Here is a 20,442-nt window from a genome sequence, read left to right as displayed (position 1 = left end):
TATATTCTGTGCCTCAATATGAAGCAACTTTTCCTCTTTTACCAAAAAGTTTTCTGTGTCACTTCTGGAAGGTTCACAGACTCACTAGCCTAAATAAAGAGGAAAGAACTGCTATTTTTTAAGGAAAACTGAAATTTCTTTATTCATATTATGGTCTAGATGTAGATATAGCTGTGGACAGGACCAGGACTGGGGCGATTTTTTGCTGTAATAGATTCTTGGCCTTTTCTATTGTGATCTGCTGTGCCTAGCCTTACATAGTTATATCATATTTAATTACCAAATATGGCCTATATTTTTTCATTAAATTAATAAACACTCATTAACTGTGATATTTTGGGACAGCTAGATTTTGTAGCAAAAAAAGTATTTTTCCTATATTTTTTCTTCCAGGTGAAATAGAAAGGTGAAGAAACAGCATCATAAGACATTTCTTCAACTCACATTCAGATGGGTACCTTGTACCTCACGGCATCCTTTTGGGTGGCCCTAGTGGGAGGCGTAATCAGTGACAATCCTGAGAGATACGTCACTAATCTAAGCAGCCATGAGGAGGACTTCACCCATTTTCCGGGAACTGAGTTCAACTTTCTGGGCACCACTCATCGACCTACTAATTTGGACCTTCCCGGCAATCGCTCAATGCATGGCTATTGCCCACAACAGACTAAAATCACAGTCGCTTTCAAGTACATCAACACTGTGATATCCTGTACCATTTTCATCGTGGGAATGGTAGGGAATGCAACACTGCTTAGAATCATTTACCAGAACAAGTGTATGCGGAACGGCCCCAATGCGCTCATAGCCAGCCTGGCCCTTGGTGACCTTATCTACGTTGTCATCGACCTCCCCATCAACGTGTTTAAGGTAGGAAAGTCCTGTGGACTTGCTGGCTGGCAGGTTTATTTCTGCTATCTTATGGCTCGTTAAGGTGTTGTTGTTGCTGTTGTTGTTGTTGTTGTTGTTGTTGTTGTTGTTGTTGTTGTTGGAGACAGGGTTTCTCTGTGTAACAGCCCTGGCTGTCCTGGACTCACTTTGTAGACTAGGCTGTCCTCGAACTCACAGAGATCTGCCTGTCTCTGCCTCCTGAGTGCTGGGACTGAAGCCAGGTCACCACGCCTGGCTTATTGTTATGTATTAGACTGTTTTCTAACTTAGCTGTTAGTGGTATTTCAAGGATGACCCTTAAGATGTTGCCATCGTCAAGTAAGTTCCTACGTCAGAGTCAGCCTGCTGGCTCCATGGGTACTCCTGGGGCAATCAACGACTGGAAATTTTTTTGTGACGCAGTTTTTAGGGTAAGATGTACCAATCTCCCAAAGAAGGTAAGATAAATACATATTCCATTTCTGTTATCTTTCAATGAGATGCTGTGCAGAGTAGAGACCCGCAGCAGAGCTTGAGCTGAACCCTGTTATTTCGGACTGAGTGTCTTGAGCGTCTGGGTAGATGACTGAAGCCCAAAGGCTTGCTGGCTTCCCTCAGGATGCGGTGACTCGGGCAACTGAATTAGCAACAAGAAACCATTCAAAATAGGCCTGTTTACCTTTTCTCTCTTTTACCCTAATGTGTGCCTAGCCCTGAGCCCCTCCATAGGGCTTCAAAGACAATGAGAAAAGTAGGTGCTTCCACAGAAGGGGAGGAGTGTCTCAACCCTGCTGGGTCGCCTTGCCTTGGAGACTATTTAACAAAGTAAACTAAAGCCAAAGGGAGCAAAATATTCTATATTTACTATAGTCATTGTGAGGGGAAAGCTTGCTGAAAATATTTAAGTACAGTAAAAGCCAAAGAAAATTGGCACATGTGCCACATTTTAAGAAATGTCTTCCCTGGAACCCAAGGAAATTGTTTTCCTAAGGCTTTCCTTCTCCCTCCTCCTTTGTGCTCTTTTCCTCTCCCTTCCCCCTCTTCTCCTCTCCCTCCTCCTCCTCTCCCTCCTCCTCCTTTCCCCTCTCCCTCCTCCTCCTTCTCCTCCCCTTTCCATCCTCTCTCTTCCTTCCCCTCCCCCTTTCCTCTCTCCCTCCTTCCCCTCCCCCTTTCCTCTCTCCCTCCTTCCCCTCCCCCTTTTCCCCCTCCCTCCTTCCCCTCCCCTTTTCCCCTCCTCTTTCTCCCTCCCTCCTCTTCCCCTTTCCCCTCTCCCTCCTTCCCTCCCCCTTTCCCTCTCCCTCCCTTCCCCCTTTCCCCTCTCCTTTTTCCTTCTCCTCCCCCTTTCCCCTCTCCTTTTTCCTTCCCCTCCCCCTTTCCTTTCTCTTTCCTTCTCCTCCACCTTCCCCTCTCCTCCCACTTCTCCTTCCCCCTCCCCTTCTTCTTTTACTCCCCTTCCTTTGCATCTCCTACCACCTCTAGTCTAAAGTCAGGCTCCTCCCCTTCCCCCTCCCCATTCTCCTCCTCTTCTTTCCTCCTCTTATTTCTCTTCTCCCTCCCCCGCTTCCTTTTTCCCCCTCCTCTGCCACAGAAATGACTTATTCTAGGTCAGTGGTTTTCAGTGTGTGGGTCTTCACACGTTTGGGGTTCACATATCAGATCCCCTGCATGTCAGATCTTTGCATTACAATTCATAACAGTGGCAAAATTACAACTATGAAATAGCAACAAAATAATTTAATGGTTGGGGGGTTACCACAACATAAAGAACTGACCTAACGGGTCACAGCATTAGGAAGGTTGAGAGCTCCTGTTTTAGGTGACACAGTACTGAAGAATTACTTTAATCTACTTTTGCCAATTAAATTATGAGCAGCCGGGTAGCCTGGCGTAGCTTACCTGTTTCTAGTAGGTAGACTTGCATTATAGTGCAATCCCATGATGCCACTACAAGCATCAGAGTTTGAGCACTAAAGATGGAAGCGATTGGCTTTTTAAACTGTTGTTCTGCTTTATTTTTGAGGTAGGGTCTCTCTATGTAGTCTTGGCTGTCCTGGAATTCACAGAGATCCTCCTGCCTCTGCCTCCTGAGTGCGGAGACTCAGCACATGCACCACCACACCCAGCTGATAATTTTTGAATGTTAAAAATCTTTCCAAATTGTACTATAAACTTTTTGGAAAACTAGAGAAATTAGACAATGAATAATGAAAAATTGCATACTATTTCCTTCCTTGGAATAAGTATGAATGCATGTGCTTTCACTTTGAACATAAAAGCAGAATTTTTGGAACTAAACTGTGAAGCAAAGTTGAAAATGCATAATTCACTTAAAATGTTTAGCATATGCTTCAATTTTTGCTTTTTTTTGTCTTACAAAGTGCTTAATTTTCCATTTATTTCACCTTCTTATGATATCCTTCTTTAGTGATAGATTTTAAAAGATTTTTATGACTTTTGTTCAAATTTTGACCCTTTCGTCTCAGTTGATTACTAGTGAATTGTTAGTTCTTGTCCACGCATTGACACTGGTTAACTGGCTGCTCTTTGTTCGAGAGCATAGTTGACATGCTCTGGACGAACACCCTGAAGTGGCCCCCTGTAGATTCAACTCTGTGCAGAGCAGTTTCTTGTCAGGCCGCTAGGTGCAGCTGCTGGGGGACATCGTGGTGGCTTCCTTTCTGCTCCACGGTGAGTCATGTTAGCTGGGAGACTTCAGAATATTGTAGAAATCCAAATACAATTCATGTTGCATCCACACAGCAATAGACAGACATCGGTATGTGGCTATCCAACCCTGTGGTCCTTCACTTTGGGAACTCTCATGATTAATGTAGCTTGTTATACTTTGAAGTCATGTTGGCAGTTTGATCATGGTGTTTTCACATCACATGACTATAGTTGCTTCATTCCTGCTGTTTAAATGTGATATGAGTCACTGGACCGATGTAATTTTTAGAAAATAAACCTTTTAAAATACTTAAATATTAAGCATCAAATAATTGTCTCAGTCCTCTTCAGAGGCAAAACGACAGCACTGTGCTGAGCTTGAGAGGCCACAGCAGCAAAGAGGCAACATCACAGTTTTCCAGCCATACTCCTCTCTAGCTCACAACACTGTGACCTCTGGCTGTTTTTATGGATTCTACCCCATGTAGTCAGGAGAAACTCTTCAGATAGTGTGAGGGAGGCCTCTGGTCCTCTTCCCCACAGCTGCCTCCTGCCGGAACATCCCAAGGACTCACTTACGCCCCATGTCGGACCTACGTCTCTCGAGCCACTTCTGGTTCAGTGTGTCCAGCCCTTTCCATCTCACTTAACTCGTTCACTAAAAAGATGGATTGGCAAAGTCTTTTCATCTTCCTCATTGACGGGATAATTATGTTGAGGGTAGAACTGCTGCCCAACCTGCTAGGCTCTTTAAATAGATGAGGTTTTCAGGGCTGGGGATAGTAGACAAAGTGGGAGGACCTGTGTTCAAATCCTCAGCACCTGAGTAAAGAGCCAGGCATGGCAGCACGTGTCAGCTCTGTTGGGTAGAGATCGGTGGATTCCCTGCACTCAGTGTCAGCCAGTCGAGTCAAAGTGGTAAGTGTGAGGCTCAGTGACAGGTCCTGTCTCCAAAAACTTAGAGATTCAATTGAGGAAAACAACCTAGCATCAACCTTTGACCTCCACGTGTACTTGTGGGCAAGCTCATCTACACACACACACACACACACACGTGTGTGTATGTGTTGTCCAATCTCACTTACTAGTCACTCTCACTTAGGAAGGGATAGTACAGGAATGTCCCATAACACAGCTGATGGAAAACAAGTGTCGCGTAGCTGAGCTGTTTCCCATCTGTCACTAGCCTTGCACTGGGACCTTGGTGGTTTTTCACGGTCTACGGACATGAAAGAGCTCAGCGCACACTGAAGTTTTAAATTCTTCCTAACTGTTCTCGCTGTATCCTCCCACTACGTCTCCTGCACTGTGTTCTACCTATCAATGTCACTTCTCCCAGTAAGTTCACTCTTGTGCTACTGAGTCCCACGGTCAGTTGTCAAGGTCCCCACACACATACCACACTCTGACCGACCGTACATCCCTGCTACTTTTTAACACACACACACACACATACACACACGGGGAGGAGGGGAGAATCATAAAGGAATGCCATTGCCACCCCTCAATGACCTTCGCAGTGAGCTTGAATATATCATATATTATAATATGTGTGTGTGTGTGTGTGTGTGTGTGTGTGTGAGCTTGACCCCCAAATAGTTACTGCCAAGGCATTTAAAGATCTTAAATTTTACAAAAAAAAAAACTGGGTTAAGTCTGGAGTGTATATGTAGCATTAGGAAGAAATAAATCAGAAAAAGAAGAGAAATGGCTCCAGACCCTGCTTGCACACATACAATCACACACGAGTGCAAAAGAGATCACAAAATCTAGGAAACCACAGTGTGAAGCAGGTAGATCACAGAAAGCCAATGAACACCCATTGCATTCTGGGTGTTCAGACATGCAGGGGTCTGGCAAGTGCAGTGCTCAGGGACAGTGGGGACACACTTCATTGAAGGACAACTCAAATTTTTAGTTGCTCAAAAACAGAAAATATCATAATTCAAGAGAAGAGTAATAGGAAGGGAGAGGGATGGGAAGAGCTGGCACACTCTTCTGTATGCCCAGGCTTACACCCTACACTGGAGGGAAAAAGCTTGCACACTCTTCTGTATGCCCAGGCTTACACCCTACACTGGAGGGAAAGAGCTTGCACACTCTTCTGTATGCCCAGGCTTACACCCTACACTGGAAGGAAAGAGCTTGCACACTCTTCTGTATGCCCAGGCTTACACCCTACACTGGCTTCACTGGAGATGGATGCAATTAGTCAGAAAAATGCATTGTCTAATATCCTAGATTCAAGAAATATTAAATTTTGCCAAGTTTATTAATATTGTACACAAAGCATTCACATGTTAGGAAAGCAACACAATGCAAAGATCATCTCTGCGCTTAAAGAGCAAAACTAATCCCGAGTTAGCATGTTGGTTAGAAGCACAGATTTTTATTCTTTAACTACTTATGAGAGTATGTTTACATCAGGTAGTGTAGCCTGTGATGATATAAGCTATGGTTTGTAATGAAAAAAAAGTGAGGTTTGTGGGTGGCCTAAAGTTTGGCAGCATGTAGATTCAGGATAACAATTTAACCAGATGTTCACACAGATGTTCCCATAAGCCACCTCGCCTTGCCTTTTAAGCAGACACAAGAATGAGAGAAAACATGTGTATGAGAGAAACCGGGTAAAACAAATGTTACCGCCATGAAGACAGAGCTTAGTGTCATGGGTCCTCTGGCAGTGACAAGCTGAAACTGGGGGTGCTCTTTAGATAGTATACTAGGTGGATCGAACCTCCACTTAGCATGAGAAGCGCAAGGCAGAACACAGTAACTCTGGTGACTACTGTTGTGCTCAGTGAACCTGACTGAGACCAACAACCAGCAGTACACAGAAATGCAGTTTCTGTACAAAATTATCAAGGGTGTTTGCAATGGGAAGCCACCACTTCCCAGTCTGTCTCTCCCTCTCACTCTGCAAATTCACCCAGTCTCTGTCATCTTGCACTCTAGAACCATCTTTTGGGACAGTGGCACAAATGTCACTTCATGACACAGTCAATCATCAGCTGCCTCAAACAGATGTTCAGTAATACTCATTCTGATTTGATGATAGTCTTGACTGTTGACATTACCCTCTAATCAGATTTCTCTGAGACCTTCAGATGATGGTGATGATGTTGAGATGATGATGGTGATGATTGATGATGATGGTGGTGGTGGTGATGTGATGATGACAATGGTAGTGGTGATGGTGGTGATGATGATGATGGTGGTGGTGATGGTGATGATGATGATGGTGGTGGTGATGGTGTTGATGATGATGATGATGGTAGTGGTGACGGCGGTGATGATGATGATAGTAGTGGTGGTGATGATGATGATGATGGTAGTGGTGACGGCGGTGATGGTGATGATGATGGTAGTGGTGACGGTGATGATGGTAGTGGTGATGGTGGTGATGATGATGATGTGGTGGTAGTGGTGACGGCGGTGATGATGATGATTTAACAAAAGGAATCTAGACTAGATGCCTGTGGTCTTCACAGTCTATTCTCCAAGTTAAATTACCCATCATGATCATGGTGATCATGGTATTGATGTTTCCCTTTCACTGTGTCTTCAGGCAGATAGAAGCAGATCTTTTTCATTCATTCCAGTAGTAGGGTTATAATCATGAAATTAGCTGCAGAAGCTGCCCTCCCAACTTTAATAAAGAAAACCATTTCCTTTGGTCAAGATCTCTGTCCCTTGCCAGTGCACTCTATCTATCGCAGCCATACCTGTCTCCTGTCCAGCACCTGTCTCTCTGGGCTTCCCTCTGCTCCAGCTACCTGACCTTTCCAAGATCTCAAGGTGATGCATACACTTCAAATGATTTTCCCTTGTGCATCTTCTGGGCCTATTATACTTTCTATTTTAGCTTAAGCATCTTGTTGCCTGGCAGCTATTCATGACCCAGACTAAGTTTACTACCCACGCCCTGTGCTCCCACGACATCCTCCAGTGACCCTATGTGAACATTTAACACATGTCCCATTGTATTTGCCAATTTATTTGCTTGCCTGCAAGTTCCTTGAGGTGAGCTGCCATCATCCTCTGTTTCTTTGCATCTCCTATGCCCAGCATAAAATATTTGATGAATGAGTTTTGGTTTTGTTTTTTTAAGTATTATAGTTGACTCTATTAGACAATTTTCCCCAGACCTAAAAGCCGACTTGCTTGCTAAATTTATTGATTTTTCTACCCCTCTCCCTCTCCATAAATCAGAATGTCTTGGGGCTCATAAACCTGAGAAAATCTTGTGAGAAACACTACAATACAACGGGATAGATGCACCCCCCCCACAGCCCCTATGTCTCTAAAGGCCAAGAATTCTTTTCCTATGGCTCAGAAATTATGCTATATAATTTCCTCTCTCTTTGGGGATACATAAACAGTCAAAGAGTCATTCCAAAATTACTGTGCAATGTGTGTATTTAAACTTATATTTAATTTATACATATCTGTGATGTGATTTAGATAGATATGTTAAACCTAAAAGTGACTTAGAATTTCAAAACGAACATTCACATTACAAAACGTTCCATTTGCTTTTTAGAGACTAAGAGATGAGTTACATTTCTGGCATTGTGAAGGCACACTGCAGAAATCCGTCTAAATGGCTTATTTAAGAATAAATGTACATATGAAATGACAGAGTGATAATTTATTAGCCAATTTTTCTGTTCGTTGTGAGGAAGTCGCTGTCTGGACAGACTTCAGAAGTCTGTCCAGTTCTGCCTCCCCTTCTCGCTGGTCATTTCCTGTGTCTGGGAACCTCACTGCTTTCTCTCATGCTCACGTTGTATAATTATTCTCATGTGGGTCGGCTCTGTTAACCCTTGGCTTTTGCCGTCCAGCACTGCTTTTCCCGTTTCAGCTACGGGGGTGGGGGAGCCATCTGTAACTGCAGAACTGTTCCCCTGGCCAAGGAGGGGAAGGTGGTTCCCATTATTGTGGGGAGGGGCTGAGAGGTAAACAGAGCCGAGGCCTGAGGGATTCCTCCACCAAAGAGTTCTTCACCACCAAAGTCGGCTTTATTCCACGCTGAGCATAAAACACACATGTGGAACCAGTTTAGAAAATGATTTCCACATAATGTACGTGTGTGTGTGTGTCTGTGTGTGTGTGTGTGTGTACATGCCTGTGTGTATGTCTGTCTGTGTGAATGTATGTATGTATGTGCTAGCTTGACTCCAGTATTCTGATCAGTAAAAGCAAATGGCCTGGCTTTTTTGTTCCGGTGCAGTTTTGTAGTGTAAGTTTATGTGCTGGATAAGTCAGTATGGACTATGCAAAGTAAGACGAGTGGGAAAGAACTGAATGTGCCGCCTCTGAAGCTGAGGCTAAGACCAGAGTGGTTAAATATGGGCTGTTTTAAGAAATGTCATCAAAATAGAGCTGACGTCCTGCCTTCTGCTCTACCATGGCCCCTTGGGAGTAGTGATGATGGCTTTCTCTATCTATAGCTTTATTTTAACTCAAGCTAGTTGTTACAGAGAAAACGTGTTCTGAACTAAAAAGTTAATTGTGGAAAACAAATGCAATGATAAAGCTGAACGTGTCATTCAGTGTAAATTGTTGGTGGCCCTGTACTTAAACTTGAACATCCAACTTCCCCATGTAAATCCTCCTCTGATGCGCTCCTTGACTTTGGGAACCTGAATCCACTGCACCCACAGAAAGTCTCGCTATCAATTGCACACTTGTTAGTGCAAGTTTAGACTCTGAACTCCTCTTTCACCAGCATCCTACTTTTTGAAACAACTTACTCTAGAATAAAAGTACTAATAACAGACATAAACCGCAAACTATTCATGATTATTCAAGCTATTCATAACTATTAATAGCATGCCCAAACACAGGACTTGGGCCTGGAGAGATGGGTCAGTGGTTAAGAGTAATGGCTGCTCTTGTGTAGCACCCAAATCTGACTCCCAGCACCCACATGGCAGCTCACAACCATCTGTAACTCCAGTTCTAGGGCATCCAGTGCCCTCTTATGTCCTCACTGGGCACCTGGCAATGCCTGGTGCACAGACATGCAAGCAGGCAGACATTCTACATATAAAAATGTGAGAAGAGCAGGGACAATGTAAAGCAAACCAGGACTCCAATTAATTCAAGCTCGTATTCACAGGCAAAGGAGGTGACACTGGGGCTTTCTTTCTAACATTGTCTTCGGTTACTGTACAGTAAAAACACAGAGGGAAATAATAGCAAACAAAACAGACACCACCACCCCCTCGTGGAGCTTAGATATGAGGGGAAACAGACAAAAAGACGATAAGTAAATAATGAGTAAGTACATAAATGCTGAAAGCAAAATAATAGTCAGCTGGGAGAGGATGGGGAAGAGAAAGCATACTAACTGTAAAGTGGGTAGAGGAAGGGGCTTCAAGATAAGTTACAGTTAAATAAAAATGTTTATGGGGAACTGGGGCTATAACTTAAGGGAGTTCCTGCCTGGCTTACTCAAATGTCTGGATGTGTCTCCAGCACCACATTATTTTTTCCTCTTTGGGTGTCTTATTTTGTTTTCTAGGTTTTTGGATTTTGTTGTTGTATGGTGGTTTGTTTGTTTGTTTTTACAAAGAAGTTAAAGTTGAGTGCGGAGGGAGGAGGAGAGGATGAGGAAGGACCTAGAACAGGGGAAGAGCTACCAAAATATATTTACATTTAAAATTGTTTTAAGTAATAACATAAGTAATACACATACATAAACAAACAAAAAGAAAGAAAGAAATGAAATGAAAAGCCGTGGAGGCACACACCTGTAATCCTAGCACTTGAGAGGCAGAGGCAGGAGGTTCTGGGGTTTAAAGTCTTGCTCAGCTACATATAGAATTCAAGCCTAGCCTGAACTACATAAGACCCTGCCTTAAAAAAGAAAAAGAAAGGAAGGGAGGGGAAAGGGGGAGCAGTGGGGAAGAAGAAAAGAAGCAAACTTGCTGACTGTAAGGCACACACGTGTGCCCGGTACAGGAAAACAGCCAGTTCAAAGGCCGTGAGACAAGACTGTGCCTGGAAACCTAACAGGAAGCAAGCAGGTGTGCCATGATGGCTTAGTGGGAGGGATGAGAGGGGCTGGCCAGGGAGAGGTGGGGGGTGCAGGTGTGGGGGGTGATGGAGAGGTGGGGGGAGGGAGAGGCCAGGGAGAGGTGGGGAAGAGGCACAGAGGCACGGGGGAGGGGGGAAGAGGTTGGGGAGGCGGGGGGGGGGGGGGGGGGGGGGGAAGAGGTGGGGGAGAGGCCGGGGAGAGGTCGGGAGAGGCAGATTGCAGGAGCCCAATAGAGAGCGAAGATACACAGAAGAAGGTGTTGGCTTGTAGCTCATTCCTACCTCACAGAATAGACACTTTGATTTATTTGTTCACTTACCCATTTGTGGCACTGGGAACAGAATCCAGGGCCTCAAATGCACCAGGCAGTTCTACTGCTGAGCTACAGATCAAAAACAGTAACAGTATAACTCTCTATTTAGAGTGGAAATAACATATTCTTACAGAGAATGTGGGCAATGCATAAATTTCTCTCCAACACTGCATCTGTGCCGTGAGGCTTGCACACTGCCTCAGAGCACCAGGTAAGCAAGATTCATGCACCCTGTATTCATGACCATAATAGTGAGATTGACTGGCAGAATAAAATATGGAAAATAAAATAGAAATAAACAGAGAGGAGAAGTTGAGGTCTTGGGTGGACTCTTGCCTAGACACATAGTCATAGGGAAACTTGTAGCCAAACTAGTGTCTTATAATGTTTAACTTAGCAACTGAAAGGCCAAGCAATTTGTCTCTAGACACAGTGCAGAAATACAAGTGTCTGTGGCTTATCTGTCGTGTCAGATGAGATAGAAACACCAGGCTGGGCTGATAGTGTTTCTGTGTAGACTGCCTTCCCATGAGCTTACGAGGGACACAGGAATCTCAAGGACAATGTGGAAACATTGCCAGGTGACATGTAGGGAAATGTCCAAACTGATTATTGAAACGAAGCCAAAAGTCCTCGGTTTTAAAGGACGTTTTAGTTCTGAGACGGGGTTTCTCTGTGCAGCCTTGGCTGTCCTGGAAGGCATTTCTGTACTTGTACACAATGTGTGACAATCAGGCCCCACTCTCCGCATCCATCACCCTTTGGCATCATTCAGAATAACAGGAGGATTTTCCTCCGACTGGAAGCCCACGGTTAAATGTTGTGAGCTGTCTACTGTACGACAAACACTGCAGGTCTCCCGTTCCCGGCCGTCTCCTCTCTTGGTCCCATTGTCTCCCCGTTGCCTGGTCAGCACTATGCTGTTCTTTGCTCACCTGAGATGATCATTTTCCAGAGTCTCACATGATAAAACGCTGTGCTTAACTTGTCGTAGTTTATGCAGCTCAACATAACCCCTCTGGTCTATGTCTCCATGAACAGTGAGATCAAACTCTCGGTTCTTACAGGGTTACACATAAAGTATACCTGCAGGAAGGTTCCACTGAATCAAATAATGAAGAATTTTATTGTCTGTCCCTGATTTTAAAATTGAAAGTCTTTAAAAAAATAAGTAAAATGAAATAAAAGTCTTGACATGATCACACTGTCCAAAATCATTGCCTGGACGCATGCCTATTTGGCAAATATGGAGTGGTATGCCTGCATATCACGTGCACTTATGTCAGATAAAAGAGTGTTGCAGAATGTCTGTACAAAATTTAAAAAAAAAAATTTAAAGGACCTGAGCACTGTGAGGTTTTAGCTCATTGGAAGACTTAACTGTCAGATTCTCAGAGTTAAATGTCTAGAGTTTACTGTCATTTCTCTTTTAAAGGCTCTTTCCCAACTATTTCCACAGATTTTATTTGCTTATAGACGCTATGTACATGATAGTGTCCCATCGTTTAAGCATCATACTTTAAGCTAGACATTTTGTAGCAGAATGAATACCGGAAAATGTGCTCCAGTGGTAGCTCTTTGATTCCACATCACTCCAATCAAGCAGAACGCTGGCAGTTCCCAGCCACCCCAGCCACCTTCCCGACTCTGAAGCCATTCCTTTCCTGACCTCTAACAGTGAGATGTGTCTTCTTTTGTGTTTCATTTCTGTGGACTTGGCTCAAGCAACCCATTGTTTTGTGCCCAGCTTCTTTGTCTTCGCATCATCCTCCTGAGAGTCAAGCACGCTGTGGTGCTGGGTTCCGGCTCACTCGTCCTCGTTGCTGTATAGTATTCCATCGTGTGAGCAGGCGCTGAAATAGATCTGAGTTGTTAGGAGAAGTGCATCTGTGGACATTCGCGCATGCACTCTCGTGAGCACATATGTGCAGTTAAGTTGCATGTATAGGTATATACTAAATGGACATTTTTAACAATTCTTTATACTAATCCATTTATGTTTTAATTAACAAGTTTGGAGAACTATATCACACCATGGCGCAAAATTATGACTAAGGCAGAATTTGCTAAGCAGAGTTTTCTTTTCTGATTCAAAAACATTAGATACACATGTGGCCAATGATAAACTTTGCCCATTATGGTTCTTGACCTTTCAAGAAAATCTGTTATTTCTCTCCATTAGTTAATTCCTAAATCAACTCACACACCGACTCACTTAGAAAACAGAGAGAAAGTGAGGGCAGCTGTGACTTCTAGTTACATGGATTCTTTGATGATACAGGACATACTAAAGTTAGTCTTAATCCCAGGGAAGTTTTAGAATCCGTTTGTTTGTTTGTTTGTGAGTGACAGAGTCTCACTATGCAGTTCTGCCTTGCTTGGAATTCAATGTGTGGACCAATATTTGCTTCTAAATCACAGAGATACAACTGCCTCTCCCTCCCAAGTACTAGTATTAAAGGTCACCTAGCTTGCTAACGTTTTTGAAACCATAGCACATACACAAAAACATATACTATTTTTTAATGTGAATCGTCTCTTTGAAAATGTCTCTTTCTTCCAGAAAAATAAATCCAGCTAAAATTTCAAACAGTCAAATTAATCTCAAAAGAAACAGGAAGAAATAAAGTTTGGCTCCAGGATTTGCCGCAGCTCTTCTAGCAGACAGCAAGGCACACTGTGCAGCGCCGCGCCAATTACGGCGAGGCACTGGTTACAGATAACACGTTTGCTAGCAGTCAGAACTGGGCTGGTGAGGTTCTCCAGACGATGTCTCTGAGGTTATTTTTGTAAAATGGCACACCCCATTTTACAATGCCTGTTTCTAGGTAGAACAGCTAACTTTAGCTGTGACCTGGTCACTACACCACACCACACCAACACAACATGAGTCTTTCTACAATGTAAATCATAAACAGGAATCTGAAAGAAGAATTCTTTTGTAACCACAAAAAAGTGTCCATCGCCGCATCCCCAAAGCCGGCTTATCAAATGCTGGCCACACACTAAATGAAATATAATGAAATACATCTCGCCACTTCTTGTCTCACCAAAATTGAACAGGTTTTCAATCTTTGTCATGTGCTTGGCTGTGCTCAGTACACTGTCTTTCAAGTACTAAAGAGAAGAGCTGCTGCGCTCCAGGGGGCTGGAGGGGGCGAAAATGAGGGTAAGGGGGAGGAGGAAAAATGGAAGGAAGTGGGGGAGGGGTGGGGGGAGGCGAGGCTTTCAGGTAGGCGGTCATGCTTCCTGTAAGGAAAAGAAAAAGAATGGCCCTTTCACCTTTAGGGATGTTTCATGATAAACAGTAAGTACTCCCTAACCCTCTAAAAAGCTGAAAATTATTACAAATTTGAAGTATTCAATATGAAAGCTGCTATACTTCCTATTTGTTTGGGTGGGCCAATTAAATTGCATGGTCCTACTTAAAAGAAGCGAACTTTCTTCCACCAGTGCCAAAAGGTCAGGGACTACTTTGACAGCTGTAAGGAGGACAGGAGGCAAACAAAAGGGATCGAGTGTGGAGGTGAGAAATGCCTTCATGTGCCATTTGTTTAACATGATGTGTACGCGCAAGCTTGAAATTCCATGACGCCGATGCTCTCTGTGCGCATAGACCTTTCCAGGCTGTGGGAGAAAGGGAGGGAAGCAGAGTCAGGTGATGGAAGTCTATCCGAGGGCTCATCTCTCAAATGCCAGCACTCAGAAGACACCCTGTGCAGATTTGCAGAAGGTCAGATTCGGGATATGAGAGTTGACACCTATGGTTCCAGCTACAAAACCAGAGCACGAGCTATTTATAACTCCCAGAGGCAGTTGGTTCAGGCTGCCCTTGTCTTAGTTGCTTTTCTTTCTTGTGACAAGGCACCATGACAAAAAATAAATAAATAAATAAATAAATAAATAAATAAATAAATAAAAAACTTAGAGAAGATAGAGTTTATTTGAGACTTATAAGTTAGATGTCATGAGTCCGTGACATCATGGCAGGCAGGCATGCCACTGGAGAAGTGGCTGACATCTTACATCTTAGTCTTCAAGCAAGAGGCAGAGAGAGACTGGGAATAGCATGGGCTTTCACAAACCTCAAAGCCCACCCTCAGTACACACCTCCTCCAACAAGGCCACACCTACGATTTCTTTTCAAACAGTCCCATGAACCAGCAACAGACACTCAAATATGTGAGTCTGGAGGTAGAGAGATGGCTCAGAGGTTAAGAGCACGGACTGCTTTTCCAAAGGGCCCGATGGTTTGATTTCCAGCACCCATATGGCAACTTCCAGCTGTCTGTAACTCCAGGATCAGACACCCTCATGCAGACAGGCATGAAGGCAAAAAACACCAATGTACATGAAATAATAAATAAATACATACATAAAAATTTTTAATCTTAAAAAATTGTATATATTATGAGCCTGTGGGGGACACTTTCATTCAAACCATAATAGCTGTGCTTGCAATAGGAGCAAAACAGGCTGCCTCCGACTGCTGCACTGTCCATGTCTCCTGTGGATTTGAAATTCATTCCTTGTTTGCAGGGCACTAGTGAACTCTCTGAATGATGAACAACTAGTTTCCTTGTAAAATCTCCAGAGAGAAAACATATTCTGGAACTGAAGGTGCCTGATAAAATTTTCTTTCTTAGCTAGAATTTTTGGCTAAGTGAAGAGTGAGAAAGACGCTTTTTAGGGTCTGTGATTCTTGGCCCAAGCCACCATTTTGTTCACAATACCCCTCCTCCATAAAATGCAGGCCTTGCAAGGGTAGCTCCTCCTCTTACAGCACGTGCATTCTCGTGCGCGTATGTCTTTTCATTCAATACAAATTTTTGGAAAAAATTCTAATTTCGCTTTTTAAAAAATAAGGAATACATTCACTTGCACGCACGCATGCACACACACACACACACACACACACACACACACACACACACACACACGAAAATGGTATGTGCATTGATAAGTTTTCCTCCTAAACTAGTCCCTTCATTTCTATTTCTTTTATGTCGTTAGTAGTAGTTTCATTTGGTTGGTTGGTTGTTGATTGGTTGGTTGGTGGTTGGTTGGTGGTTGCTTGGTTGGTTGGTGGTTGCTTGGTTGGTTGGTGGTTGCTTGGTTGGTTGGTGGTTGCTTGGTTGGTGTTTGGTTGGTGGTTGCTTGGTTGGTGGTTGTTTGGTTGGTTGGTTGGTGGTTGGTTGGTTGGTGGTTGGTTGGTTGGTGGTTGGTTGGTTGGTGGTTGGTTGGTTGGTGGTTGGTTGGTTGGTGGTTGGTTGGTGGTTGGTGGTTGGTTGGTTGGTGGTTGGTTGGTGGTTGGTGGTTGGTTGGTTGGTGGTTGGTTGGTTGGTTGGTGGTTTTGATTTTTTTTGCTACAGGGTCTTACTTTGGACTTACACTAGGCTTGGCTTGAACTCATAGTAATCTTCCTGCTTTAGCTTTCCAAGTGCTGAGATTATACTTCTGAGCTTCCATATTTGGCTTTCCTGTTTCTTTAGTTAGCTAGTTAGTCAGTCAGTCAGTCAGTCAGTTAACTACCTCTGCTTGTACCATTTTATATTCCTGTTTCTTGATCAGTATTCTGCACCTTGATCTTTTCATTTGCCATTATATCCCAGAAACCTTTGAAAATATATAAAATGCTACTTTATTCTTTTTATAGTTTCATACTCGCCCAATATGAAAGAGCATCATAAGTCATATAATCCTTTGTCCCAATATTTCCCTTTAACAGGAAAGACTATATGTATAGGCACATCCTACTTATAAGTATGGGTAGGATTCCTGGAGCCAAGGCTTACTACACATATTGCTTTGGCAACCGTCTCCACAGTGGTTACACTTTCTTTCACTCCCACTAGCAGTGAAAAGGTCTCGGTTTCCTAAACATATATTTTAATTGAGCATTTTTCTTTCTTTTGTTTTTATCTTTTTTTAAGTGCCAAGAAAACTGTTAGAAATATAGGTTAGTGAATAAAACACTTGCTATCCAAGTGTAAGGACTTGAGTTTAAATTTCCAGAACCCACACAAAAGCTAGACAGAATAGCCTACTTCTGTAAGCCCAGTGCTCCCAGGATGGGTCGGGGGTTGGGTGGAGGTAGAGACAGGAAGACTCCAGGACCTGTGGGGCAACTAGCTGGCATACACAGCAGAGAAACAACAAAGAAACTTTGTCTTAAACAGGATGGAGACAAAGACTTGCTCTCTGAGTTCTGAATTCCACATGTGAAGTGTACCATTCCCCCCTCCCTCCCTCCTTCCTTCCCCTTCTCTCTCCCTCCCTCCTTCATTCCCTTCCCCCCCCTTCTTCTTCTTCTTCTTCTTCTTCTTCTTCTTCTTCTTCTTCTTCTTCTTCTTCTTCTCTCTCTCTCTCTCTCTCTCTCTCTCTCTCTCTCTCTCTCTCTCTCTCTCTTTCTCCACTAGAATTGCTTGTAAAAATAGTAAAATAAGTTGGGATAATTTTTTGAATGTACTGGGTCTTGGAACAAAATGTTCAGCATGTCATTTACTTATGATTACAAATAAAGAAGATACTAACTCTGGAAAATGTAGTGTAACACTAGATATTTTCCTACTCTTGGCAACCAGCAATGTGCATTCTGAGTGAGTGAATCTCACACTCTTGTTATTTCAGAACTGCCAGATCCTTCGTCTTCATACTAGGCTGTTGTTGGTTATTAGAAAAAGACTCTATGGCTCTTTTTCCAGCCTACTGTCGTTCACAAAAGTGTTCAAAATGGAACCAGGTTACTCCCATCTCCCATGAAGAGATTTTTAATTTCAGGTCAAAAATAAGGTGAGGCTGTACATTGGAGATAAAGGATTATGCTTTTTTTCCAGAATCTAATTTGTGAATTGTACCACTATCTTCCATTTAGTTTAACAAAGATCAGTGAAAAATCCCAGAAGCCAATATTAAAACCCAGTTTAAACCGTCCCAGCAGGGCTATGGATCAGGGGGGATGTGGTGGGGGGAAGGGGAGGGAGTCAGAGGCTGACACAGAAGCTCAAGAGCCTACTTATGGTGACAGGTTACAGTGATGTCATATGGTTGTCATGAGTACTCCGAGATTAGCTTGGCTCAGGGTCTCACTGAACTGAGCTAAGTGACAAGAGCCCTGATACGCTGTGCCCTCATCCCATGTGCAGGCTGAAGCCCAAGCAGGCACAGATCCTAGGAAACAGGACCGGACAAGAAGAAGACCTCCCGTCCCCATGCAGAGCTCCTCCACATTCATGGTCCCAGAGACCCAACTACCTACCTGAGCCTGTGACCGGCCATGTCGTCCACTTCAGATTGCCATGTTCAATGTTAGTGGAGGCTAGAGGCCATGGCCATGTTCACAGAAGTGATGACTCTGAGTTTTCAATTAGATGGTGGGGTTCCCTTTTTGCTGTAACAACAAAGAAAATAAAATATTGCCAGGTTTTTACGGGATCTTGGATAAGTTCTGTGGCGTTTCTCTCCCTTTGAGCACTCTCATCTTTAAAAGCACTTGCCACCAGTCCCGATGACCTGAGTGCGATGACAGGAACCCACACAGTGGAAGGAAAGAACCAACTTCAGCAAGTTGTTCTCTGATTTACACACACACACACACACACACACACACACACCATAACCATACACCACACACACCATAAACATACACAACACAACCATACACCACACACACATATACACAATACATATCACATATCACACACACACCACATACCACACACACACACACACACACACACACACACACACACATATATATACAGAAATATACACACATCAATAAAAATATTTTTAAAATAAGCATATTGGTCTAGATTCACTTTTTGGTCTCAAGACTTTTTCGTATTCTTAAAAGTTGTTGAAGAGCTGGTTCAGTGGTTAAAAGTGCTTGTTGCTCCTTCCAGAGGCCCTGGGTTCAGATCCCAGCATCCACCTCAGGCAGCTCTAAACTGTCTGTAACTCCAGCTCCGGGGATCTCATGCCTTCCTCTGGCCTCCTCAAGCACCTGTATGCATGTGTGCCTACTCACACAGAGACACGCACATATTAAACAACTAATGGCCACTGATATGCAGTATTTTAAAAGTAAAAACTTGGAATCCAATAGAATATTTATGCACAGGAAAGTAAAGTAAACCCATTAAATATTAAGCTATTTTTATGGAAAAGGATTCTTTTTCCCTTAGAGACAGAGTTTCTCTGAGCAGCCTTGGGTATACTGGGCTCTCTTTGTAGACCAAGCTGCTCTCAAACTCAGAGATTTGCTTGCCTCTGCCTCCCCTAGTGCTGGGATTACAGGCGTGTGCCACCATCCAGAAGAAAAAGGTTTTTTAAAACAAAAAAAATGTGAAAAATGGCATTAATTTGAATTTTAATAAACTGCTTCATTGTCTAGCCTAATAAAAAGGCATCTGAATTCCCCTATTAGTTCCTGGTTGGATCTGCTGATTATATTGTTTTGTTTTAAATACATACATGAACACATCTTGCCTCCCACAGAGAAGTAGTTACGGGAAAGAGAGAGCATCAATAGCTTTTTCGTATAATTATGGCTATTCCTTGATTGACAGGCAAACTCTGGCACTGGCAGTTTTTTTGTTTCTTTTTTTTAAGACTGGCTTTGATATGGCTGAGAAACTGCAAATGAACTTTCCACACACAGTGCACTGAAAACGCCCATGTGCAAAGCACATCGCTTTGCAACATCTGCCGGGACGCAAACACTTTTATTTATTCATATAGATCTTCTGAATGTTGGCCTGTTTGTGGTGTAATTTCAAAAACGCACCCAGCAGTGTCCACTACCAGCCTTTGTTAACCAGGGGATTTGAAAGTGTCACACTCTCCAAGGAGCTGGAAGCCTGAAGCCAGGGGCTTGAACACCAGTATAACCTCATGTTATTTTCCGATGACACAAATAAAACACTTCAGATGCATTCTCAAAACTTAAAAAGAGAACTGTAAAGGTACGTAACAGACTTTTACTAGAAGCTTAAAATTAATTGAAATTTTCTAGCAAGTCACTATGCTGTTTGCATGGTGATGTTGATAGCCCACTGAGCTGACTTACTGTGTGGTTTAGCTTTTCCTTTAAAAGTCGTAAAATAGGGACTGGAGAGATGGCTCAGCAGTTAAGAGCGCTGACTGATCTTCCAGAAGTTACGAGTTCAATTCCCAGCAACCACATGGTGGCTCACAACCATCTATGATGTGATCTGATGCCCTCTTCTGGCCTACAGGTATACATGCAGGCAGAGCATTGTATACATAATAATTAATAAATAAATCTTTTTTTTTTAAGCCATAAAATAGGCTTCACACACTCCAAGCTTATTGTCATGTGGCTTCATCTGTGGACTTTCTCAAGTTCTGACAACTTTGGTTCTATTGGGTAGGGAGAAAAAAATAGAGGACTAAGAGACGAACTGGTGAGAAGAATAAAAGAGAAGTGGAGGCAGCAGAAACAATCACTGACAGCAGGGAAAGGATAGTGGTCAGGTCACAGTAAACGGAGCAATCGTTTCAGAGAAACCAACCGCAGTTGGAT

At 43.2% G+C, this 20,442-nt stretch overlaps 1 protein-coding gene across 1 annotated transcript in view; it reads left to right on the top strand.

Moving 5' to 3' along the window:
* Positions 1–428: 428 nt before the first annotated feature.
* The window catches only part of Ednra (endothelin receptor type A), a 56,902-nt gene continuing 36,888 nt past the window's right edge, over positions 429–20,442 (top strand). Inside the window, exon 1 of the mRNA XM_051168684.1 lies at positions 429–870. Within this exon, the coding sequence (XP_051024641.1) occupies positions 451–870 (420 nt within the window). The 5' untranslated portion in view covers positions 429–450. The remainder of the gene's footprint in view (positions 871–20,442) is intronic.

The sequence above is a fragment of the Acomys russatus genome, chromosome 26 (genome assembly GCF_903995435.1).
Source record: "Acomys russatus chromosome 26, mAcoRus1.1, whole genome shotgun sequence".
NCBI lineage: Eukaryota > Metazoa > Chordata > Mammalia > Rodentia > Muridae > Acomys > Acomys russatus.
This window is presented reverse-complemented; position numbering and strand designations above follow the sequence as displayed.